The sequence below is a fragment of the Haliotis cracherodii genome, unplaced genomic scaffold, assembly GCF_022045235.1.
Source record: "Haliotis cracherodii isolate W230 unplaced genomic scaffold, xgHalCrac1.p SCAF_4, whole genome shotgun sequence".
Taxonomy (NCBI): domain Eukaryota; kingdom Metazoa; phylum Mollusca; class Gastropoda; order Lepetellida; family Haliotidae; genus Haliotis; species Haliotis cracherodii.
Window position 1 is genome coordinate 25,115,689 of NW_027266297.1, and position 27,991 is coordinate 25,143,679.

General features: G+C 40.2%; 1 protein-coding gene across 2 annotated transcripts; it reads left to right on the forward strand.

Annotated features, from left to right (window-relative positions):
• On the forward strand, positions 1-27,982 carry LOC139480038 (neurensin-1-like). 2 transcript variants are annotated; one of them, XM_071263010.1, is made up of 2 exons: positions 1-216; positions 24,786-27,982. In XM_071263010.1, the coding sequence occupies exon 2, from the start codon at positions 24,834-24,836 to the stop codon at positions 25,563-25,565; it is 732 nt and encodes a 243-aa protein (XP_071119111.1). In that variant the 5' UTR covers positions 1-216; positions 24,786-24,833; the 3' UTR covers positions 25,566-27,982. The 2 variants fall into 2 exon arrangements, with proteins under 2 accessions (XP_071119111.1, XP_071119112.1); XM_071263011.1 differs by lacking the exon at positions 1-216 and adding an exon at positions 10,110-10,192.
• Positions 27,983-27,991: the final 9 nt, after the last annotated feature.

Consider the following 27,991-nt stretch of genomic DNA (forward strand, 5'->3'; position numbering starts at 1 on the left):
TCGATATTGCCGTGATATTGGATGTGCCAAGTTGTGGCATGGCCTCCGTATCGGGAGCGCTCGCTACAGTATAGGGAAGCGTGCCATTGACGGTCAGTGCAAGGCGAATAATAACCCTAGCCATAGCTATGGAACTGACCACTATACGGTCAGCCGAACTCCCTCCACGCGTATAACTGGGTTGTACCGCAAGGAAACACTTGGACCATAATGCCGGTAAGTGTACTTTAATTGATTTCATAATATTCCAAAAATCTAATTGCCGTATCCATGGTGATAAATGGCACCAAAAACAACAGCCTGTTTTGATGGTTAAGCCGCTATTAACCTCTTGGTGAATCAAGTTTGTATTTTTATTATCGCTTAACTCCCCAAGCTTTGATCAATCATTTGCCACTTCTGAACCCAGGTCTATTAAGTCGCACGGAACATGATCAATTCGTGATATTCCCCCTTGTTTGTGTGAGACGCGATAGAAAGCAACCTATGCGAATGTTAACGACCTGTTCATCAATTTCAATGACCCGGTAGAATTATCCTGACAGATTTTGATCGTTCCTTGGCCCAAATCCACATATTCCTATGACAATCGTCAATAATAAAATACTTGTTTATGTGCCGTGCACGAACTTCAATACAATGACACTAGAGAGCAGGCTTTTGTGTGGGTGGGAGGTGTCATTCCATATGTATTGGTTTTGTCATCAATGGTTAAGACGTGTCATTGTTGGTTTATTGGGTGTTTATGACGTATCCCTTTGTACGCTAGACTGCCGCAACCAACACATGATAGATACAGCAGCAAGTCAGTTGTTGATATCATTTGCTGAATACTTTACCTCGATTCTATAAGAATGTTTTTGTTCAGTGAATCATTGAATATGTGAATGAATCATTGGGACACATATGTTCAAGCACTTCGTTTGAAATAGTGTTCTCTTCAGGAAATGTTGTTTGAATTTCATTGGATAAATTATAATAAAATAATGTTTTTGTTTATAAATGTGATGGCACGTTTTGAAACTTAGGTTAAATGCTTAATTGAAACGTGAGTTTCATGACGGAAGAATTTGTTCTAATTTGCCCAACTTAGACCATGTGTCTTGAAGCCTAGCGACCCTTTTGACGTTTAAACCCCCCATTTAACTTAATGATTGATAACATTTTGTTGATTGACTAATTTATGCCTAACAAACTATTACCCTAAATATATTTCAGCACTGTTGTATTTTAAGTGAGCTGCCTTTAGCTGGATCCGGCCTTGTCGTAGTTCCGTTTCGATTTTCGTATTAAATTATTATTACGATGTTTGGTTTAATATTAGTGACAGTTGACAGTTAAGGTCAACGTTTTATCAGCTTTATGATTTGAAACCTTCGCTAGTTTGACAGGAACCATTACTCCGTCTTTACCTAACCCGTGGAGGCCAGTCCATGCTGAAGGATTGCTGGTCCAACATTAAGCATGGCCGCTGTTATCTGTTTTATCGCCGTCAGTGCAGCAAATAGCAATCAAACATAAACTATCTGGACCTATATTAAACGAATTACTTCAATGTATTGATAAAATGAAAATGAAATTCCGGACCCTGTTTATCTTGAACAGTTGTGTGTAGTGTTCTGTGTGTGATACGGTATGTGTTGTAGTCTTCTGTGTGTAATGCGGCATGTGTGTGAAGTGTTCTGTGTGTGATACGGTATGTGTTGTAGTCTTCTGTGCGTAATGCGGCATGTGTTTGTAGTCTTCTGTGTGTGATGCGGTATGTGTTGTAGTCTTCTGTGTGTAATGCGGCATGTGTTTGTAGTCTTCTGTGTGTGATGCGGTATATGTGGGTAGTATTCTGTGTGTGATGTGGTATGTGTGTGTAGTGTTCTGTGTAGTGTAGTGTATATTTATGGGATACGGTTCTGTGTAGTTTGGTGTATTTTTATGGGATGCGGTTCTGTGTAGTGTGGTGTATATTTATGGGATGCGGTTCAGTGTAGTTTGGTGTATTTTTATGGGATGCGGTTCTGTGTAGTGTGGTGTATTTTTATGGAATGCGGTTCTGTGTAGTGTGGTGTATTTAAATGGGATGCGGTTCTGTGTAGTGTGGTGTATATTTATGTGATACGTTGGTGCGGCATTTTCCCGGGAATAGATGTTTGTCAAGGAGACCGGCAAAAAATCTAATACAGTCACAGGAACACGTTTCGGGTTAAAGGGATCAGCTAAATAATATATGTCCAAATAACCATTACATGCGTATTGGGCTATGTGATCTATCATAAAGGACCAACCAAATTTTCAGTAATTTAATAACCAAATTTATAACCAACTATTCGCATTTATTTTAGCATTTCCGCAATTCTGTACCCCAAAGGATTCTGTGTGTGATGCGGTATATGTGTGTAGTATTCTGTGTGTGATGTGGTATGTGTGTGTAGTGTTCTGTGTGTGATGCTGTATGTGGGTGTAGTATTCTGTGTGTAATGCGGCAGGTGTTTGTAGTCTTCTGTGTGTGATTTGGTATGTGTGTGTAGTGTTCTGTGTGTGATGCTGTATGTGTGTGTAGTGTTCTGTGTGTGATGCGGTATCTGTGTGTGTAATATGGTATTTATGTGTAAAATGCTAGTTGCCTGGGATGCGGGCCTCTGTAGGGTATGGTATATATACGGGGTGCCGGGGTGCGGTGTAGTGTGGTGTATATTTGTGATGAGGGCCGCTGTATGTAGCGGTCTGTATATGGAATGCGGGTCTTTGTGTGTGATATGCTATGCTTCTGGGATGCGGGTCTGTGTGTGTGATATGCTATACTTGTGGGATGCGGGTCTGTGTGTGTAATATGCTATACTTGTGGGATGCGGGTCTGTGTGTGTGATATGCTATACTTGTGGGATGCGGTTCTGTGTTGTGCATTTTCGTGGTATACGGTGGTGTTGAATGTTTGTTGGATGGAGTTCTTTGTAGTGTGTTGTATATTTATGCGGTGCTGCAGCATATTTGTTGGATGCGGTGACGGTATATTTGTGGGATGCAGTTCTGTGTAGTGTGGTATATTTGTAGGATACGGTTCTGTGTAGTGAAGTTTATTTGTGGGATTGTGTCCTGTGTGGTGTTGTGTATATTTGTGGGATGCGGTGGTTCGGTATATTTGTGGGATACGGTTCTGTGTAGTGTGGTGTTTATTTGTGGGATGCGGCTCAGTGTAGTGTGGTATATTGTGGGATACGGTTCTGTGTAGTGTGTTGTATATTTGTGGGATGCAGTTCTGTGTAGTGTGGTGTATTTTTTGTAGGATGCGGTGTCGTGGTATATTTGTTGGATGCGGTTCTGTGTAGTTTGGGGTATATTTATGGGATACAGTTCTGTGTAGTGTAGGGTATATATATCGGATGCGGTTCTGTGTAGTGTAGTGTATATTTGTGGGATACGGTTCTGTGTAGTTTGGTGTATATTAGTGGGATGCAGTTCTGTGTAGTGTAGTGTATATATATCGAATGCTTTTGTTTTTAGTGTAGTGTATATTTGTGGGATACGGTTCTGTGTAGTTTGGTGTATTTTTATGGGATGCGGTTCTGTGTAGTGTGGTGTATATTTATGGGATGCGGTTCTGTGTAGTTTGGTGTATTTTTATGGGATGCGGTTCTGTGTAGTGTGGTGTATTTTTATGGGATGCGGTTCTGTGTAGTGTGGTGTATTTATATGGGATGCGGTTCTGTGTAGTGTGGTGTATATTTATGTGATACGTTGGTGCGGCATTTTCCCGGGAATAGATGTTTGTCAAGGAGACCGGCAAAAAATCTAATACAGTCACAGGAACACGTTTCGGGTTAAAGGGATCAGCTAAATAATATATGTCCAAATAACCATTACATGCGTATTGGGCTATGTGATCTATCATAAAGGACCAACCAAATTTTCAGTAATTTAATAACCAAATTTATAACCAACTATTCGCATTTATTTTAGCATTTCCGCAATTCTGTACCCCAAAGGATTCTGTGTACACGACCTCTCTCTAAATCAAATTGACGCAGTGCATCGTAGAGAAAGTTAATCTTCATCAAACACTACAATGCACTTACATGTAGATTTGCCCCTCTAAACGCTCTCATCGCATGTTAATCAAAAACAGTTTCATTTCTCTCAATGGTTACATTGTCATCGGCCGTATTTACATGGGTTAAGTGTCAGCTGACATCAAACAGCCATTAGTAACGTCATTCTGATTGCTTGGCCTCCACCCGCAATCAATACATAGTCGTAATAAGCGAGGTCCGTGTACAGCTGGAGGACTGGTGTACCGTGATTTGTGGTCTGTAGGTACATGTTCACGGTGTAGTTGCAGTTGTACACGCTCACGTCTGTGGCGATATTGTAGTCAACGACTGCCTATGATCTTGGACCATGTCATGCTTTCACATTGTTAAACGCTACAGGTATCCGTGAGAGAGGGGAGGAGCGAGAGAGAGGGAGGTTGGAAATGGTGCTGGAAGCTACAGTTTTTCATCAATGGGGATAAGCCAAATGGACTTACATATGAGGCGTATGACGTCAATGTCACAATGGAGGAACTCAGCCTTCGGATATGCCATAAATACCTATGATTAAAGTTCTTCACACAAACATATGACGCGTTGCTATTTGCTGGGATCGGTTGATTGTTTTTGATGTTTGTTTCCGCCTTGGATATTTTCCATTGCCCCTTAAAGCTGCCCGTCGAAGTATGTTTTACCGATCGTTTTGTTCAGGAAGGGCGGATAACTCTGATACATTTAATGTATCAAATATTACATTTTATTTTTAAGACCCTTACTTTGCGTTCTGTTGACCCCCTGAAAACAAACAAACTGCGACTCACTTTTTAGAGTGAGTGAGTATTGTTTTACGCCTAATAGCAATATTCCAGCAATATCACGGCGGGGGACACCAGAAATGGGCTTCACACATTGTACCCATGTCGGGAATCGAACCCGACGAGCTAACGCTTTAGCCACTAGGCTACCCGACCGCCCCTACTTTCTAGAGAATTACAGACTTCTTCAATGTCATTGTTGTCGGTCCGTCGCAGTTGCAATGCAGGGAAATATCTCTTTGAATTTACTGATGTTATCGTAAATGACAAACATGTATATAATATATGTGATGAACAAAACCTGTCGACAGTAATTGCAGTTTTATCACATCAAAAGTAGGAAACCACTTTGCGTTCACATGAAAAAACCCTAAGAGAGATTTTCAAACAATAACAAGTATTTTTATATATCTTTGGCAACGTAAACCAAACGTTTATTGTATGTCAGACAGTCCTTGGCGTTGAATACCGGACATTATATAGCGGCTATTCCGAGACGAAAACAATGAACATGTCCCTAGCTTCCACTCTGGGCTGAGGTAATCTGTTTTACGGAGCTACGCGAGACGCTCCTGACTTTTATGCCAGTATTGGCGGATTGGTGATCTGAATTTCAAATCAGGGGTTCCGACTGCCGTTAATCCAGCTTCCGGATGACAGCTATGTATAGTTCCGATGCCCGTATGGGGATTGGACTGCGTGATTCAGTGTCAACCAAATAGAGATGAGTTTGGATCTGGTGCGAGCAGACCACGGGTGATGTTTTAATACCGTTAATGTTTAAGGGGCAGTTTAGAAGGTGTAGTGTCAATGAAGACCGATCTGACATACGGATTTAAACTATATTCTTTATTCTTTCTGTTTCGTGCTTGTACCTTTCAAATCTCGTTTCGTTCAGGGGTCATTAGGATCGGGTATATGGGCAGTCCTAGAAAATTTGATTTTTGTCATTCAAACACCCCTTTGTTGTCTGCTGATTTTTTTATAAGATATATTAATATAACATAAAGTAATATCCTATCTAAAACGTCTTGATTTCAACAATACACAAGACACAACGCCTAGATTAGATTGGGTGGGGTTCAGAGAGCAGGCGGTGGAGTATATCTCCCTTTAAGAAAGCAAGCAGCTGGGCTTCAGTTTCTGTCGGGGGCACGGGTGTCCCAGTCGTCTAAGGCGCCACAATTCACTGTGCAGAGTTGCGTCCCTTGGGCACGCCAGAAACCTATGATTGTGGGTTCGAATCCCGGTTCGCCCCGATTATGTGTCTAGGTTAGTCAGCACCATACCCGTGCTCGTGGGTTTCACCGAAGTGGTAAACGTCTAAGACCTGCATCACTTGGGGCTTTCCTCCCACATTAAGCTGACACGCCATGAAATGACTGGAATACTGTTAAAAAGCGGCGTTAACCCCAACTCACTCAGTTTCTGTCGTTATAGATAACGTTTAGTGTCCGATCTTCGTAACATTTGAAATCATATCTCAGTCAAGGATACACTAAACGTATGAGACGGAATACACTGGCACAAGCACTACGCCAAGATATCATCGAACCATGCCGGGTATTGCAAGGATTCCTATATACATATAAATGGTCAATATCATTGGCGCAATGAGGCAAAACAAACATATTACACATGTGATGGATGTAAACAATAGTCTATTCATTTAACGATGACCAATGTCTTAAGAGAGTTAGCCAATGTTTATAACTTTAGTTACGATATCGAAAAACGATCTGAGATTCAAACCAAATATCAATGGAAAATGTTAGCTAAGGGAGGCGACTCTCCAGGACGAATTGTCTCAGACCAATGCCCTTCATCATTTGTTCCCCATCGTTCGTCATGTAACTTAAACACGCAATAGGCTTTTAAATTGAAGGTCAGTTCCAGCTTCTGATGATGGAGACCCGAACACTTTTAATACGATACATCAGCTTCTTCTGGGGAGTCTGATTGACGAGATAAGGATAAAAACCATTTCCTTTGACAATAGCTAAACACAGACGCTCAGATTACCAGCTTGCGTTTTTGTCCAAAAAGGTCATATTTCAAAAATCAATTATGGGTTTATGTGCATGTTCGTCACGTACACCGTCATAGATGTAAGGGAGGTTTGCGTGCACTGAGAACTTATGTCGGCCGTTGTCAACACGTCCGTCTATTAGATTGAGCTAACGAAGAAGTACTGCAGGATATTGCGTGCACCCTGGTTCTCGCAGATCTCAAAACTACCGTGAGGGAGACCAAGGATTGGTACAGCTCGCCATTTTATCGACAGGGCTTTCTGCTGTGGCTAGTGTGTTCGCTTGTAACATGGAAGATATGGATTCGATTTCCCAAATGGGTAGAATTAGAGAAGCGTAATATTAAATTCCCCATCATCTTTGCTGAAAGAATACTTCTACTGAAATATCACCCTCACTGTTTTGTATTGAAAATATATGCTACTCAAAAAAGGTTAAGGACCACCTGTCCTTTCTTATCATTATACAGTAAACTACGGTTATAACGAACACGTAATACGAACGAATCGCGTGATCCTTAACATTTTTCAGTAGTATACAACTGGAAAACAATGTTTGTTATGAAATTAAGAATGAAACATTAAATAAAATGGTTTTTTCCTTTTATAATTTTGTCTGCATTATGAGGAAAGATTAGTAACGAGGCACAACTCCGAGTATAACATTCTACGTGCGTGTAAAAATGCCCGCGTGGGATCCCGTGTGAGGATAGACGCCGGGCACCTCATGCTTGTAAGATTCATTAAAAGGCTCTGTGACTTGGCTGATTGCGTGTCATCGTTACCTGATGTGCTCATGCATTCGGCAATTCTCGCGCCTTTCCGTAACCGCAAGCAGGTGAGGTGAAATTGGGTTTATTGCACTTATATAGCACGTGTGTGTGGGGCTGCTTGTACTAGTCCGGACTAATACCGATTTATAGTGCTAGCTCAACACGTTCAGTTTAACACGAATACCCCACTTAGACACAGTATACTGACTCCGAGCCGACCAGTCCTTGTTTTAGCCCCTTTATGCCGAGCGCCAGACAGGGTTACAACAAGTACCATCTTTTAAGGTCTTTTGGTATGAGGGTCGAACCCCGGACCTTCCGCTCTCCGGGCGGACGCTCTACCACTAGACCACGGAGGCGGTCGTAACTGCAAGGAAGACCCGGTTGTGGATGTAGAAAATGGGTCAATTTGTGGGCATACAGGATCATAAGTAAACATGTCTCCTAAATATTATCCAAAGATACTTGTATACAACCTTTTTAAGATAAAGTTACAACCCGGTGACTCTACAAAGCACGAAGGTTCCCGCACTAGAATCAGCATGACGTCCTTGACTACAAACGGTCATTGAATTTGCCAAAAATATATTAGATATCGGCGTTCACAATCACATACCACTACCAGTTACAAGTTTTCTGTGACGTTTCCGTCTGACAAGGCGTTCATGTTTGCAGACTGCATGCTAGGATGTTTACATCACGTGACGGTCATGTGCTAGCGAAGTCAACGGGTCAAATTTAGTTCTGGCTAACAATGGCTACCAGTTATTTCAGAGGCCTATTTTCAGCAGAAATGGCAGATCGTGTTTAGAGTAGCTGCTCATGCTATCGTTTGTGACCCAGACCCATTTATTTACACGTTGTAGCCCTGTAGCTGGAATATTACGCCCTGAAAATATCATTCACGCACTCGCTTATCAAAATACTTTCCCCAGTTTAACCGGTTTGGAAACAAGTCTTTCGTCACGATATGGCTAATATACTGCCGATGTGACTATAAATCCTAACTCACTCACTCACTTGAAACATATGTTATTTGAGGCTGCTTCTATGGATGCAACGGGCATAGCCGTATGAAACGCAGTCTTCATCTCTCATCTCGTGACATGCAGGCATGTAGAACCACCACAAGGATTTCTCTACAGTACAGATGAAGGCAATCGGCCCGCGGTACATTATCTAATACAGTATACAACTCAGACCATTGTCATTGTAACACTGCGTCATAATAATAATAATTTTTCTAACATTCATTGCATGGCGGGGGGCGGTCGGGTAGCCTAGTGGTTAGAGCGTTCGCTCGTCACGCCGAAGACCTGGGTTCGATTCCCGACATGGATACATTGTGTGAAGCCTATTTCTGGTGTCCCCCGCCGTGATATTGCTGGAATATTGCTAAAAGCGGCGGCAAACTCACTCATTGCATGGTAGATAAAGGTAGCTAAATTTCTTAAAACGGTTTCATTTGAGTAGACATAAGTACATTAACTTTCTCTAATGATGGATGAATATAATATTTCTTGAGTTGGTACGTTTGGCGGAGATCTTTATACACATTACAGAATAGCGAAAATTGATATACTCCGTCTCTACATTGCCCAGGTTACAAACCTTGCAAAATCCTTCTGCTCAAGGGCCTTTTAAATATCTACCTGTCTCAATGCATCACCCTTGTGTCCTGCAGCGGAACTGTGCAATGGCATGCATGAATTTACCTAATGTTTCTGACCCGTGAGGATCCGGGATAGAATAGGTCTTCAGCAACCCATGCATGCCGTAAAAGGCGACTGTGCTTGTAATAAGAGGCGACTAACGGGATCGGGTGGTCACAGGCTCGCTGACTTGCTTGATGCATGTCATCGTATCCCGATTGCGTTGATCGATGCTCATGATATCAATAAATGGATTGTCTGGCCCAGACTCGATTATTTACAGACCGCCGTCATATAGCTGGAATATTGTGTGACGTTAAACATCAAACAAACAAAACTTATTGTTTCTACATTTATAAAGGCACAACAGAAATTTGAGTCTACAACAATGATGTTGATGAGTGATATTTAATCTACACATAAATTCTGATATGAAAGTTGTATTATATATTTGTATGTTGAAATAAATAGTATAGCCCCAGCCCTCCCTGTTCTCACCGCCCTGACATGTCATTGTTACTGCTATAGAGGATCAGATAGTGCGGTCAGATATCGACTAATCAGGAAGAGATTATTTTTAGCACCATTTACATACATGTATGTTATATGTCGGATGTGCAATTTGTATGTAGAAACAAATCCATTTGAATATCTTAACACACTCTCATCATTACCAAACACAAACATATTCAAACCAGATTTCCTCAACACACCTTTAACTCACCAGTTGTTCTTCAACCTTAACTACACATCACGGCCCTGGGAGGGAGGGAGCCAGAGACTTTACACACCGTGGGCGTGTCTGTCGTCACTGAGGTCTTTGTTGACGCTCATAGTATTGTCTCACGCATACTTATCATCTGCCAGTGATATTGACAAGCGTCAGTCATGGAGCTTCTCGGTGAGTTTGTCAGCTGGTCTTGATATGTACATCCTCTGTGAATGTTTATAGCATGGAAGTAGCACATGCGTCTGTAATTGATGTAATTTGTCTGACTTCCCATCTCTGTCACTGTCAATAAGGATGCTATGGTTGTGATATTCCTGTCGTGAGGTTTCGGCTTGTGTTGGATGACGTCTTTGTCAACGACGCCTCTGGTTGTCGTCGTGTGTATATTTCAGTCTGCCGTTAGGGACTGGTAGCGAGCTTTTCATCATTCACAATGGACAACAGGGCTTGTACTGGTAACTGGCATTTGCTCATTCACAATTGACAACAGGATTTGTATGGATTTTCAATTTCCATGTTTATCGTTGACGTGAAGGTGTTGAAACGAGTGCCCGTGTCCACTAGGAATACTGTTTCTGTCATAAAAGAGCTGAAAGTCCAGATAAAAATATGACATTACATATATTTCGTTTATTATATACACGTTTAGTTGCATGTATTACATTTTGTTAAGTATATTACAAATATATATACACCAGTATGTATCTGTCTTGTTGGTTTTGTATACATATTTACATGCATATATGTCCGTCTTGTTGGTGACATGCATATATTTCCGTCCAGTTGTTTTTGTATACATATTTACATGCATAAATTTCCATCGTATTGGTTTTGTATACATATTTACATGCATATATTTCCGTCTTGTTTTGTATAACGGTTCAATTTTATCCATCTTGTTGGTTTTTTATGCAAATTTGCATGCAGATATGTCCCTCGTTGGTTTTGTAAACAGACTTACATGCATATATGTCCTTCTTGTTGGTTTTGTAGACAGATTTACTTGCATATATGTCCCTCTTGTTGGTTTTGAAGACAGATTTACATACAGATATTTCCCTCTTGTTGGTTGTGTAGACAGATTTACATGCGTATATATCCTTCTTGTTGGTTTTGTATGCAAATTTGCATGCAGATATTTTCCACTTGTTGGTTTTGTTGACAGATTTACATGCATATATTTCCCTCTTGTTGGTTTGTAGACAGATTTACATGCAGATATTTCCCTCTTTTTTGTTGTGTATTCAGATTTATATGCAGATATTTCCCTCTTGTTGGTTTGTAGACAGATTTACATACAGATATTTCCATCTTGTTGGTTGTGTAGACAGATTTACATGCGTATATATCCTTCTTGTTGGTTTTGTATGCAAATTTGCATGCAGATATTTTCCTCTTGTTGGTTTTGTAGACAGATTTACATGCATATATTTCCCTCTTGGTGGCTTTGTAGACAGATTTACATGCAGATATTTCCCTTTTTTTTGTTGTGTATTCAGATTTACATGCAGATATTTCCCTCTTGTTGGTTTGTATTACGATTTGCATGGAGATATGCCCCTCTTTTTGGTTGTGAAGACAGATTTATATGCAGATATTTCCCTCTTGTTGGTTTGTATTACGATTTGCATGGAGATATGCCCCTCTTTTTGGTTGTGAAGACAGATTTACATACAGATATTTCCCTCTTGTTGGTTGTGTAGACAGATTTACATGCGTATATATCCTTCTTGTTGGTTTTGTATGCAAATTTGCATGCAGATATTTTCCACTTGTTGGTTTTGTTGACAGATTTACATGCATATATTTCCCTCTTGGTGGCTTTGTAGACAGATTTACATGCAGATATTTCCCTCTTTTTTGTTGTGTATTCAGATTTATATGCAGATATTTCCCTCTTGTTGGTTTGTAGACAGATTTACATACAGATATTTCCCTCTTGTTGGTTGTGTAGACAGATTTACATGCGTATATATCCTTCTTGTTGGTTTTGTATGCAAATCTGCATGCAGATATTTTCCACTTGTTGGTTTTGTTGACAGATTTACATGCATATATTTCCCTCTTGGTGGCTTTGTAGACAGATTTACATGCAGATATTTCCCTCTTTTTTGTTGTGTATTCAGATTTATATGCAGATATTTCCCTCTTGTTGGTTTGTAGACAGATTTACATACAGATATTTCCCTCTTGTTGGTTGTGTAGACAGATTTACATGCGTATATATCCTTCTTGTTGGTTTTGTATGCAAATTTGCATGCAGATATTTTCCTCTTGTTGGTTTTGTAGACAGATTTATATGCAGATATTTCCCTCTTGTTGGTTTGTAGACAGATTTACATACAGATATTTCCCTCTTGTTGGTTGTGTAGACAGATTTACATGCGTATATATCCTTCTTGTTGGTTTTGTATGCAAATTTGCATGCATATATTTCCCTCTTGGTGGCTTTGTAGACAGATTTACATGCAGATATTTCCCTTTTTTTTGTTGTGTATTCAGATTTACATGCAGATATTTCCCTCTTGTTGGTTTGTATTACGATTTGCATGGAGATATGCCCCTCTTTTTGGTTGTGAAGACAGATTTATATGCAGATATTCACTTGTTGTTGGGTTTGTATTCAACTTTACACACATATATTTCCCTGTTGTTGGTTTTTGTAGACAGATGTACATGCACCAATATATCCATCTTTTTACTTCTTGTTAAATATGTGACATTGGTTGCATGTATGCTTCTTGTTATGTATAAACCTCTGAATGAATTAGTTTGACATTGTCCGCTTTTTACTGTCTCGTATTTGTGGTGGAGCGTCAACAAAGTCATCGCACGTTGTACACACGAAGGGCATGGAACCCGGGTGTTTGGCGTGACAAGCAAACGTTTGACCTACTAAGCTACCCAATCATATTGGGTTGAGGTGAGTTAGTGTAGTTTAGGAGATCGCAAGATACTCACTCTTCTTCTGTAGTACTGACGTAGTACGCGGGAATACTGGCGTGGTTAGCGGTTTAAAATCAGCGGATACATATACATGAGATAAATGAACTTGGTTGGAACGTCCCGGCATTAATTGGTATCTTCAAAACAAAATGTTTTGCGCTCATACTCATAGTCAGAAAACCAGTCTAAAATGGGGAAACCAACCATACCACGTGACCTGTTCCTATTTCCGGTGTGGACAGAACAGTATGGAGACGGGACGACAGACATGTCTTTAGTGATATCTTTCAACAGAAGGAAAAATATTTTCTACTTATCTAGCGACATCGAAGTGTACTTATTTTACTCAGCGTATCTGTCCTCTTGTGTAACTGTTTATAGATCGATATGCTTAGTTATGCAATGATCAGTCCATGTGTACTGTGTTATCATTAGTTGCCAACTAGTCACGTCTCATCAAACAGAATAAACCAGTTCTTGATTATACGATTAAAATAGTTGAACCATCAATCCATTAATATGTATACGGCTATTACTGACTGGGGGAAAATAACCTATGTATTTCCATTTGCAACAATGCTTAAATTCCAAATGTATATACATGCATATTCCTGAAGTAGAAATAGTTAATAATTGTCATGCTTCACTGATAATTATCCTGATGATGTAATTTATACAAGAATCAGTAATAACTTATGCAATAGTCACAGTTCATTTGAGACGAAACTGACGTCATAAAATCACAATAAATTATTTATACAATTTGATATAAAATGATTCTTTAGTCAGCGCTCTGGGCGGTGGGGTAGCCTAGTGGTTAAAGCGTTCGCTGGTCACGCCGAAGGTCCGGGTTCGATTCCCCACATGGGTGCAATGTGTGAAACCCATTTTGGGAGTTCCCCTCCGTGATATTGCTGGAATATTGCTGGAAGTTGCGTAAAGAGCATGACAGCATGTTCATTCAGTCAGCTTTGATATATGACGAAGGTAGATAATGAACGAGTGAGTGAGTGAGTGAATATGGTTTTACGCCGCTTTTAGCAATATTCCAGCAACATCACGGCGGGGGACACCAAAAATGGGCTTCGCACATTGTACCCATGTCGGGAATCGAACCCGGGTCTTCGGCGTGACGAGCGAACGCTTTAACCACTAGGCTACCCGACCGCCCCAGATAATGAAAGAAGTACTGGCAGTCGGTAATATCTCCTCAGCAATGTCATTTTAAGTTTTAGATAAATTATACCTTTTATTATTATAGAACTAGTTCTAAGACTCCTCAAGCCTCCAACAACAACAGTGTGGCAGTGCGGTGAAGTTGCGTGGGCGTGTCCTCGGGGCAAAGTCATCCCGTGGTGTTGCACAGCATAATCTGTCAAGTCTCCGCCACCAATTGCTGCATTTATACGCCCATGCTATAACCAGTACACGCACACTAGCGTCCCTGTATTAATCCCGAGATCATTTTCTCATTACGATAACCACATCACAATATAAGATGGTCAAAGGAAATATATTTATTCTGCAATTTTGGTGAAATTGTGAAATTTCAGAATCGATCGTTTCCGTTTGAAGTAAGTTCTGCTCTCAAATTTAAATTCAAAAATGGAATCGAGAAATTGCACCGGGGGTGTTATATTAAATTTCTGTGTTTTATTCCATAAATAAGGTATGCACCAGGAACGAACGGAATTCAATAATCGTCCGCGGGGACCTCTTCCAAATGTCAACTTGATGTACTCTTAGACTGATTAACGCACACAAGATCTTTGATTACCCCATTCCACGACACGCGTTGTGTGCATAACAATAATGGCCCCGGGGATGTAGCCACCATTCAACAGCAACCTGGACGTTGAAAACAGTAATGTCTGGTATGTCAATGAATATTTTAATCACCACGTGGGTGGCCCTGTCGTCTAGATAAAGGTGACAAAATGTATTCCATGTTCATAAGAATTCTCTGCTTAAAAGTACGATTCCGACTATATAATGAGCATGTGTTTATTAATGGTTACCGAATAGCGCACCAAGATGGCACCCGTCACAAACACATGCACAGGCAAGGCAAATGTTCACTCGAAAAATAGGGGAACATATGGTACAAGTCAAAATAGGGAATGGGACCGGATATCACTGACCGTAGGCTTGCCAGAAACCTATACTCCTTGGTTCGAATCCCAGATTAACTCTGATTATGTTCCTAGCACTGTAACTGTACTCGTAGGTTGCACCAAAGTATTAATTGTCAAAGACCTGCATCACCTCGGGTTTCCCACCCACACCCAGCTGATACGCCTTGATAACTGATAATAAAGCAGCGTTAAACCAAATAACAAAGAAGCATAACCAGAGCGAGCCGGATTCGAAACCACGACCACAGGTCTCGGCACCCTTAGGGAAACTGCGGTGCATGTGATGGAAACCATTGCACATTCGTGACCACTCGTGTCGTTCAGGACAGGTAATGGGAAGGGGTGGAGAGGTGACGGATGTACATCGTCTTACGTGTAGCCTATTCTAAAGGACCAAACACTATCACACCACCCCAGCCAGAGACACCGCCACTGCTTCTACATCTACCACAGCTTCTGCAACTACTTCTACACCATCACCGGTACATTACCCACCTTTCTAGGGGGACAATAACAGTGTTATTGCTTATCGACAATGCTATTTGGTACATGCCCTAAAAGTCAGTTCACAATCTTATTGCCCGTCACCTCAGCGGATGGTATGACTCCTGGCTATTCACGAACACTTGGTGTCATCATTATTATCATCATTATTGTCATCATTATTATCATGTCATATGTATATGATATAGTCAGAATCGTACAATGGACTCTTCTTTCAGACGAGATTTCTTAGTGATCCATTGATATAAACGAGGAGACTTTTCACAATCTATTTTGCCTTTTACGTCCACTGGAATCTGTTACGGCAGATAATTGAGACTGGTTAGTCTGGCATTGACGTTTAATATATGGTTATGTAAAGGATATTGTCGCTTGTATTAATTATATAAAGATATTTAACAATAAATATGATGACGACGGCGTTAAGGATTTTGTAATGCATCACGTCATCTTATTAATTATCAGCATCGAGGATGTGTTTCCATGTAAAGCCATCGAGCTATCGGCAACCGCCGTCTATGTAAACTAATGGATGTGTAATCTCATGAGAAACAAATCCTGGCTAGCAGATGCCCACCAGAGACAATATTCTCGCACTAAATCAATCCATGACCTTGTATTATCGACTGTCTATATTTAGTGCTTATTGATTGTTTCTATGATGAGATGATCCCTGTCAATTACCGTAATTGCCGCCAACACAGCCATAATCAATGCTTAGCCACCATCACGTTTGTTCCACAATGCACCGGAAAAAGCCATTTCCGGTACAGTGTCTTCGATTGAAATCCTGTCTGTGCTGACAGCCTATATTTATATATAACAAGTAATGCCATGTCTTTTAATCCCGACATCAGACATACTACGCAATCCGTGGTGATTCATGAGAAGTGCTAATATAAAGAACAGCTGTATAATTATGTAGAAACATAATTTGCTTTTTTGATAAAGAAACAGACGTGCATTTAACAGTTATGGTAAAGAATAAGCTATGGGAAGACATTGAAAAGAATAATAACTATTCCAAATTTTACATATTGGTTACAAAAAGCATCTCCGATGCATTTCCATATTTTGACTTCTGCCATATGGACCCGTTTTTTGCCTAATAAATAAATGTCTTGCCTTTGCATGTGTTTGTGACGGATGTAATTAAATGGGTAGTCTCAGCTCACCTTTTCGCGAACACCTGGGCCCACTTGCACAAAGCGACCTTAGCGCTACGACTATTGTAAGCCTATGTTAAAGTATGGGAGTTAAGATCATCTTAGCGCTAAGATCGCTTTGTGCAAGTGGGCCCTGGTGTCTTCACTATATCATGATTCATAAACACATGCTCGAGATATAGTCGGAATTGTAGAATGGACTCTGCTTTTGAAATAGCTATGACATGTATGAGATTGCTGACTGCAACGTCACGACATAAATTTTGATATCTTTAAGGGGCATTTTAGAAGCTGTCGTTTCAATGGAGACAGCGTTGACATGGACATTGACAACTTCTTTATTGTTCATTCTTCAGTTCATTCCTCTTCTTTATTCAATGTAGTTAATACCATTAAGACCATAAAATTAATTGAAAACTTATTAGAAGGCCTTCTATGCTGTAACCCTTTGACGTAAGATGCGATATGAAATATTCGTGGAAAGATGATGCTTGGTTTAATCTCAACAGTCATAAGTCTTGTGGTTAATTTTTTGAAACTCTGAATCTTTATACATAGATTTAAATATGAAACAGGTGGTTTCACTGGTCTCTTTTATTTCTACTTGAATTGGTAAATTAGTGGAAGGGAATTGTCTAGTTGACCATTATTAAACGACATTAATCTGAAAACTACAGTTAAACCCAGAGCTACAGTTAATCCAAGAAGTACAGTTAAACCAAGAAGTACAGTTAAACCCGGGCTTGCGAAATTATATCATTTATAAAATAACCATCACTGTCGTTAATTTTGTATAAGTTCAAACAACAAGAACGAAAAAGTGCACAAACAGACCCTAGTGAAAAGGTTAGTTTATCACAGTAACTATTTTCACTTTTTAAAAGTAATATCGATAGTCGATCTAGAGATTCACACAATTCTACATTCTATCAATCATCACGATAGTAGACTTTGGAATAGATACAGTCCGTTTTACATGTCGACAGTCGATCAAGTAAAAGATAAAAACTATAGTGTTGTAAGTATGTCTGCCTAACAGATGAACGAAACCAAATTTAAACGAATTTCTGTAGCTGTAGCCCTTTAGGAACTTCACGAAAGGACAAGGGAAATACAGTAAACTACGGTTATAACGAACTCAAAGGGACCACTAATTTTAGTTCGTTATAACCGTAGTTCGTTATAAGCATATATACAGCATAACTACAGCAAATAGTCGGGACAAAAAAGTAAGTTCGTTACATCCGTCAGTTCGTTTTAAGCGTGTTCGTTATAAACGTAGTTTACTTTATACTAACGAGATGTACACAAGCTCTTTTCCACTTTCGCTGGATAACTGTCCTTGCGCTCGTCCACAGTTCACAGTTGCTCGGCAGTGAGATACAGTTAAACGCGGCTTCAGGTATCTTTCATCGACACTAACAGAGACGAATTTTGTCCACCAATAATCAATAGGGCCACATACACCATCAATAGACACTAATTATTATCATGACCATCGGCAAGACGGCTTATGGAGGCAACTCGGGAGAGTATTAACTTGACTTTGCCAGAGTACAGACGCGTTGTAAATCATCTGGGCTGAAAGCAAATATTTGATGAACAGAACATGAAGGCAAGTTAAGTCTGGGCCTGATTGGGTTTAGATTTGTGCTGCGCATCGTGTCACAGAAATGGAAAAAACGCGAGACAAAAGTCCTTTGGTCAGAGAGAAAATCATTCTTTATACTTCGAGACAAGCCTATTTGGAGACAAGGGCGCTTGGCTTCGATACTTCGATAAACTGTCACATTACCTTATTATTCTACCTGGTACCCATTGGGCGAACAGAGGCATATTTCAAAAGTCGCTTGCCTGAGAAGGATCTACATGTACCCTGAGAGTCAGTTTGGGGTAAAACCAAAGCGATAGAAACTCTCAGTAGTCAAGCTGCCGACACCGTTTAACTTCGCCTGATTTGTGACCTGTGCGCTCTGGTTTGATGTAAAACCTCAATGTGTTTTGAAGTTTGGGAACGATGAAATCAATCGTCTTATCCTATGTATCGACTCAGCCTATTTCGACCCTTGAATAATGCTACATATAGAAGGATCAGGTCGTTGTTACTCAATAATCATAATCAGGTCGAATCTGGGATAAACACTCACAATCACTGGATTCTGGACGACTAAGGGACGCAACTCTGCACGTCGAATTGTTGTGCCATTGGACAACTGCACCATATTTATTTATTCACTGCTTTACACAACATCACCATTTCTTTCCAATTGACTAGGGTTGTCGTATAAGATTGCATGGAATTCAAACTGCACTTGAAATGCCATCAGCTGTACTCCATAGTTTGGTACACCGTCGGCATTGAAGAAAATACCGAAAGCGTATTCTCAAATAAGAACTTAATGATGCTTAACTATCAGCACGTAATAGGTCTCCGTTTAGAGTTACTTTGATATCTGATCCTAGTGTTTAGCAAGTGTAAATATGAAACAGCAACGCCATAGAATAATCAGTCTCGATATCTGTCGAAACGGAATCCATTGTGTGTAAAATGCAAAATAGTGGAGACAATTTTTATGAATGAATTCCCTCAAAAGCAGTTATGACGCCATGCGTTTGCGAAAAGGGGAAAGTAGAAAGATCAGATTCTTCTTAAAACGTAAGCCTTTATTTGTTGCCTAACGCCGAACAGCGTGCGTCGGCGGTCTGTAAAAACGAGTCTTGACTAGACAACCTAGTGATGGGCCAGTTGGTGTGATGCGACACCATACCACGTTAATTGATTTTGTTGAAACTAAAAATAATCTGTTTAATCTCGAACTTAGAGATGTAGATGTCGAGTTTGTTTGTTGTTTAACGCCGCACTCAGCAATATTCCAGCTATATGACGGCCGTCTGAAAATAATAGAGTCAGGACCAGATAATCCAGTAACTGATGTCATGAGCATCGGTCCACGCAATTGGGACACAATGCCATACGTCAACCATGTCAGCGAGCCTGACCACCCGATCCTGTTAGTCGCCTTTTACGGCAAGCATCGATTGCTGAAGACCTAGCAGATGGATACAGATTAGAGTAGAAGGATATAGATGTCGAGTAGATGGATACAGATTAGAGTAGAAGGCAATAGATGTCGAGTAGATGCATACAGATTCCAGTGGAAGGACATAGATGTCGAATAGATGGATGCAAATACCTAGAAGAAGGATATAGATGTCGAATAGATGGATACAGATTCCAGTAGAAGGATATAGATGTCGAATAGATGGAAACAGATTCCAGTACAAGGATATAGATGTCGAATAGATTGCTACAGATTCGACCAGATGGATATAGATGTCGAATAGATGGATACTGATTCCAGTAGAAGGATATAGATGTCGCGTAGATGGATACAGATACCGTGTAGAAGGATATAGATGTCGAATAGATGGATACAGATTCCAGTAGATGGATATGAATGATTTGAAAAACAAAACGAAATATTTAAAAATATCGTAAACTGATCCGTCGATCAATACATTCAATGTAGTTATTTCCTGTCAACAATATAATTTACTAATTGCTACCAACAAGCATGCTCCTTATAACATCAGCCGGGCCCTCTTTGAATTTCCACCCATACGTCTACAAAAGCAATCGATTTTCTGTTGAGAATGAAGTAATCTGTTTTAAAAATTAGCCCGTTAATAACCCTCTAAATATTGATGCCTGTCAGAGTTGTTGCTGTGTCAATATGGCCGATACCGCTCTTTGTGGACAGCAAATAGAGCGGCCGGTACCCTGCGATCGCCATAGAGATAAACACACGGCTCAAATGCCAAACATCCGCTGTGTTTTTGTCTGAAAATGTATAATTGGATGTTCTGATATATGAACGCCGAACTGAATAAAGAAAAATATCTATCCTGTTTAGATATTGTGAAATTGATATAACAGAACATTATTAATACAAAATGGAACAAGAAGGGTTGTTGAGTGTTTGATAAACAATAGTTCAGGGTGTGATTGGGTAAAGCTCCACGAGAGGCTGATCGTAGAATCGTAAATAATACAAATATACATTATTCCCTAAAATTCTTGAAAAAAAATGTTCTTCATATTGTTGGAAAAAAGAATTTGTCACAAAAATTACTTTGATGCAATGTGGGCAATAATGAAAAAATATCTGGTTTTGAATCTGTAAGTGAAAAAATATCTGGTCTCAAAACAATATCCGTTGATGATCGGTCCCTCGTTGCCACTTCGGTGAAACCTTCCAGCACTGTTAGAGATTTGACAACGCAAGGCTAGGGTGGTCCTGTACGGTTGTTGTTTTTGTTGTTGTTGTTGTTTGTTGTTTAACGCCACACTTAGCAATATTTCAGCTATATGACGGCGGTCTGTAAATAATCGAGTCTGGACCAGACAATCCAGTGATTGACATCATGAGCATCGATCAACGCAATTGGGACACGATGCCATACATCAACCAAGTCAGCGAGCCTGACCACCCGATCCCGTTAGTCGCCTCTTATGACAAGCATAGTCGCCTTGTCCTATACGGCATGCATGTGGCCCTTATTTGAACCCTTGACCAGAACATCCTGGTATTGCTAAGGGACACAACTCTAAACAGGCGCTTCATCAACATTTCAGACATGCATACACGCCCCCAGTTCCGTCTGGAGGTAAATACATTGATTTTACTCTTCGACAATCATGGAGTTGTTGACAGACTGGATGCAGCTGTCAAACTCTCTGGGCTTCTGCCGCGTTATCTGTAATATCCGTCTTGGGTTGCCAGGAGACCCACCTAGTCATTTGCGTCCCATTTATGAGTTTGAATCACGAAGACACCTTTTTAGAGAACGCATCATGTTTTTTGTTCTTTTTAATGATTTCTGGCTTCGCCTTTCGACTTCATGCTCATTTGTTTGATAGAACCCTTGAACACGGAAGTGTACACGTTATGAAAGCGGACACGAGCCTGATGATTAGACCTGAAGAATCCTCGCACAACAATCATTTGGATGTTTTCGGTTAATAATGAGTCGGTTTATACAGCTACAACTTGCTTCAAAATGTTTTTCTTTGTCATTTTATCGTTTCACTGAGCGAATAATGAGAACACACCGAACGACTTTCTTCATGATTGTGTTTTTCAAGTAATCTTAGCACACGCACGCACGCACGCACGCACGCACGCACGCACGCACGCACGCACGCACACACACACACCTCTGTCTATATTTATACCGTTTTAATACTCGTATACATTGCTGCATTTTGTTCCTTCATAGATTCTCTTATAATTTTTCTAGGTCTTATTATGTATGTAAACCGCTGGCCAAAGAAAGAATACACTAATGTTTGATGGCTAAAATGAAACAAGAAATTGTCATTTGATGATGTTTAAGATTCAGGTATTTGGTGATGTATTTGATACGGGTATCACAGTTGTGTCTCGGATCTTAACTTTGCAGTGATTCGGTGACTGTAACCCAGTAACGTTTTCATAACGTTTATATTTTTTCGTTCAAATCCAATTTTCAAGTGTATTTTTGCCCGCCAGTAAAATATGCTCAATGCTATAAGACGCTAACGCCGATTTGTGAGCTGACATTTTCATTGAATACATCATTATGTTATAAAAGAAATGTATTGATCTGAGATGCATTTCAACAAAGGTTATTTATTCGATATATATAGATGCTTGTCTCTGGCTCATCAGCTGTCGTCATATTTTGCGTTACCATGGATATTTCTCAGACTTTCGAGCTAGCGATTGCAAGTGATACAAACATGACATTCTTTCTGAGGTAAACAACAGCTGTCTCACCTGCGTCATACCCGACACGACAGACCTCTGTGAAGTTCCTGTTTTTCTGATTTTCACCTGATACACTGCCGCAGCATCGTTAGGGGGTTATTTCTCTAGTACAACAATCCCCATCTTATCCCATCCTGCATGCCCGATTACCGTTATAATTTCAGTCGCCTGAAAACCACAGTGATGTAACCACAGTATTGAGATAATGGCTGTTGAAGTTTTGAGTTGTCATTTTATCCTTAAATAATAAATGAACCTGTAATTTGAACTATATTTAAGTTTGGATATCAGAAGCTTATTTTTGTTAGTTTCATTCTTACATTTTTAAGGACTTCAACTGGCAGACTTGTAAGTTCAAACGCTATCTCAACCAGAAAACGTACAGCGACAACAAGGATTTATCTCCACTCTTATTCATTATATAATTGGTTAAGTAAGATTGGTAGATTTAGTTTCAGAGTCTTCGAACTCCTATGTTTTATGAATAAGGTGTTCATTTCAATTTGATTCAAAACACAAGATACTGATATATTTTACGCTTTATGATACTGGGTTGGAGCCTGAAACCACCCATTTCAACTGTCCGCTTTGTCCAACATTCAGGACCAACTTATTGTATCTTCATGTCACCTGACTTAAAAACGGTTTGTCATTGGACAGTGACATGGACTAGTCTGGAACTATGTTAGATTGGGATTTTAGAACAACTTGAAATATCTGAAGAGTCGCTTTCTTTTCATGTTTCAGGACCAGAAATTTGTCAGAAGTCAGAAAATGACGTCAAATGACCCATGAAACCCATAACTTGAATTTTACAAAAACTGGACTCAGAACACTTAAGTTTGTTTTTTAGGCGACAATATGTTCATTCTATTAGGTTAGAAAAACAGCGTTCGAGTTTTCATGATTTTATTCAAACTGATAGTGTAGGGAGGATTTTACTTTATCAATTTTTAATTTTTGATATAGCAGGTTAATAATCTATAAAAGTAGACATGGTTCATATTTATTACATGAGCGCTTTTGGCCACCCACGTTGCATTACGAAGTGTGTTGAGACGCTCTCTGTGTGCTAATCTTAAACATTTAGAATGGCATGGTGCGTGCAAAAAGTCGGAATATGATACGAAAACGAAATGCAGTTTGACTAAAGCCGTATCCTTGCGCTGCTAAAATGATCAAGGGATTAGAATAATTTTCGGGGCCCTCGAGCCACGAGGAACAAGATGTATCTTTTAAAAAGTCTCATGATACACTGGACTCATTCGATCGTTACTATAGCTTGGTGTCGGAAGTTACGTCATCATTTCGGCCTTTGTAGAACTTAACAAAGAATGTCTCTTGTACGCGAGTGTAATTTGGTAGGATGGCTGGTTAAAGGTTCGTATTTGCGCCAGACGAAGCCACTGTCCAGGGTTTTTAGCATAATAGAATGAGACACTAGGTAGTCGTAGAAATGTACTCAGTTTCAAGGGTAACGCGATCACTTGTCGCGTGCTCGATACCTAATTAGGTATTGAACCAGAAGCTGATTTTTTCACATATTGAACTATGTAGGTAAAATGTTTGAAATATAATTGTGGCAAGCCCTGTTTTTAATTTTTCCAAAGTTAAATGTCGATGTATGTAGAGTGTCCGTCCCAGAGTCGCGAAGTTGTTCCCGTGCTCAAACATCACGGACGTATGATTTGTCTTAATTCAAATTGAGTTCTCACGAGGCTACATCCAGATGCAATTTGGCCTCAATCCAATAAACACTGTCCAGACCCTGAATACGAGTCTTGTGTACAAGCGTGAATTACGCTTTGACTATTTCAAGGCACAAACAAGTTTAAGTCTCTTCAAGCAGAAATTTATGTGAAATACAATCTAGAGACGAGGCGCTTTTCAGACTGAATCTACAGAGGATACGGCTTTGTCGAGAAAACATTTTTGATATGATTCTCATATTTCAGAGACTATTCACATCAATCGTACACCGATCATTACACGCTGTAGAACCTCAGTTCTAATGTCTTTGAAGAAGGCGAAATCAAAGTTGTTTTCAATAATCATTCCAGCGGCTTCTTGTCAGTCATTTGTCAGATCGGTTAGAAAGAGAAATATTCTATATTCCCAACTTAAACATAATCTGACGTCTTGTTTTATTGATTATTTTCAGTCTTTCAGCATACACTATTACATGATTTGATCTGGCTTTCAGATGTGACCTCGTTCTGCAGTGCCAGAAGATCCCGCTAGAGATCGCCGCATGATGTCTGGAGAGCGGAAAGCGGTATCGCCGATACCCGAGGAGTACACGGAAATTGCCGAAGAGAGGCACGAACTTCCGGCAAAGCGTCACAGCCGTGGTCGGATCCATGAGTCGGACCGTCCACCTCAGAAGAGAAAGCGGAGCTGCCCGGATTATTTCGGGGTGAAGTCGTACCTCCACAATTTCTACGACGCCAGCGCTGTGTACAAAGACCCCATCATCTACGAGGACGATGACGACCTTCGGTATCTGTTGGCTCCGTATCCCCGTCGTCGACGATGTCCCCCGATATGGTGGAAGATCTTCATGTGGGTTGGAGTCAACCTACTCCTGTTTGGCGTCATCGGGATCCTCGTGGGTTATCTGGTTCCCCCAAAACACCCCCTCGAACGCGTGGACGAAATCCACGACATTGCCTTCGTAGACCGAAGTGCAGAAGCTTACAATACTACACTAGATATGTGCAAACTCATTGGCCTTATCTTGTTCTGTGTAGGGGGGATAACTCTCGCCATGTCACTCCTTTTCCCAAGCTTCCTGTCCCACTACTGCGATGATGACGGTCGGGACGAGGCGATCAAGGTGCCCCTGAGGGATGGGGAAAAGACGCCCCTCAGTCCAATCGAAATGACCATCCCCTCGTCATCAAAGGTCAGAAGCGTTCAGCCTCCTCGGAGAAGTCCGGAATCCGTCATGACACAAGGGGGAACCAAGTCGGTAAAGGACTGAACAGAAGGGAGATCACACCTGGCTGCGACTTGATAACGACCTGGATTATCTCCCTTGACTTCGATGACTACGACAAAATGTTGTGCTAATATCATTGTTTGGTTGGGAAAGTGTTTGAGATGTCAGGAACTGATATCCTTGAAGAATTCGAGAGGGTGTAATTCTAAATATCTACGAAGAAGGCGAATACTTCACAGCATGTGTCACGTACCTCAGAGTCAGATATGGTACTAGAGTACTAGTAACCTCGGATGAAGAGTATTCAGCTCGATTGTGTGTTATAGTCACAGAGGGTGCATGCGTTATTGTGATGAAAAGGTGTTCACTGCACGTGGAGAGAAATAGCGAGACTGATGCGAGAGTAACGGCGATAAAAGATTGAGGCTCCACGCGATGTTCCTCAGCGCCTGACTGGATTAAAACTATACAGAATATGTCATTGTAAATGTCAGTTTGTTTTAATCAGTTAATATTTTGTTTCATACAACTCAGTATCACCCGGATATAATATGCTAGTAGTTATCACGTGTGTATTTCGTGAAATCAACATCATTGTCCTAAAACATGTTTGCCATCAAGGTCAGTCACCAAGGTCAAACATCAGAAATAAATCTGGCATCGATATTCATGATCATGCAAATACTCTCTTTTGAAACGACCTGCTCCTTAAGGTTTTCAAAGAAACTGGCTAAAGGCGTTCTTCGATCGTAATCTACTAGTATTAATAAATAAAACAGTATTGAAAAAATGAAATTGACATTCCGATTCGGCCAATCATCATTGTCACTGACCAATAGTTACATAATCACATCGCCCACACTTATCAGAAACTCTCGTTATCGATTCCTCTCTCGGCTTGCGTAGAACTACCAGGACAATTTGCTAAGTGGGAAAACAAGCCTTGCCGTCAGGTGTTTATATCAAGACTACACTACCCGATAGTTTCTTGTGAACAGATCGGGTCGTTATATTGTAAAAAGTCTCCCAAAGTGCTTAACCCTTTTGGTGCTAATCCAGATGATCCATTTCGGATTAACTTCAAAACTGAATTTAGAACTTATTAATCTGGTCAAGAAAAGGGTTATCAGATTTTTATTTATTTTTGTAGATGTTGCCAAAATTATTTGAGTTCGATATCCGATTGTATCACGCTACATTTCAATGAACCAGGGAACAGAAAAATCTTTCAGAACATGTTGTATTTTTTCATACTAATCATAATGAAAGTTGTCATGAACTGTATGTTTTTCATGTTTATGTGTTTTCATTTTGACCTATGTTTTGGGGTAAAACCCCGTTAACTGTGAAATATCAAAATGATTGACAATCTCAATTCGGATACTTGATAAACGACGTTAACAGAATTGCCTAACTCCATCGACTGATTTTCAATATTTCCTGGTTTATTCGTATACTATATGAAGTACGATTGTGCCGAACTGTAACACATAACGAACAAAATATGCACACCTCGTGCAATGGCTATCCAACAAACGTATATCACGAACATAAATGTATTATTTTGTACAGATCGACACATCCGGACTTTCTTCATGTATCATTTTGAACCTGAAACTCATCCCCATGTAGACACTGCTGAGGTCTGTCAGAATGTTAACTATATTTTGAAGTCTGTTACCAGTGCTCCGTACAGTAACGTGCGTTGTGTGTATGTGCGTGTGCGTAAATCCAGTCCAGATATGCTGGAAACACGGGAATACGATTCTGTTAAAAAAACTAAGGTAAGGTTTATGTCGAGTTTTCTGACATAATTGGCTGTTATCAACCGAATGCCAATAAAAACAGCGCCTCGACATATGTCGAGGATTGGGATTGCTGGCTAGAAACATCAATAATAGCAATGGCAAATAACAAACATATATCGCCTTAGCGAATCTATCATAAATGTGTTTCTTTATCACTGAACTTTGAGGAAAGAGTGGTGGAAACATAATTTTTGGACGTGCTTATTAATTTTATGCTGAATGGCTGTCAGGTAAACTATCGAACCACCCACTACGAGTCTTTGTAAGAGTCCAGGTCAGGTAGGTTTAAAACAGTTTTGAACCTGCAACAACGATGTCTCTGTTGTCCAAGTGCAGTCTCTGCTTCAAATAATATTTTCTCGAAATGTTTGACGTAAAAATAATTATGTTGATTATGTAAACGCCTGGGCGTCAACGTCATGAGCATCAGAGCAACATCCCCACGGTATCAGTGAACAGAGGAACACGTCTGTGAAAACACGTTTGCATATCAACTGATTTTTGGACTGTTTTTCTATACTTCAGAATTATTTGAGACATTAAGCCTCGTTTTCAGAGAGCCTCGTTCCCGTGTTACCGGTATTTCAAGGTCACGTTGTGAGGAGGACATCCTAGTTGATTTGTGCATGTGTAAGTCCGTAATAAACTGTTGGCAATGTT

Coding starts and splice junctions, on each gene's coding strand:
- LOC139480038 (XM_071263010.1), top strand. CDS start 24,834: ATGATGTCTGGAGAGCGGAAAGCGGTATCGCCGATACCCGAGGAGTAC.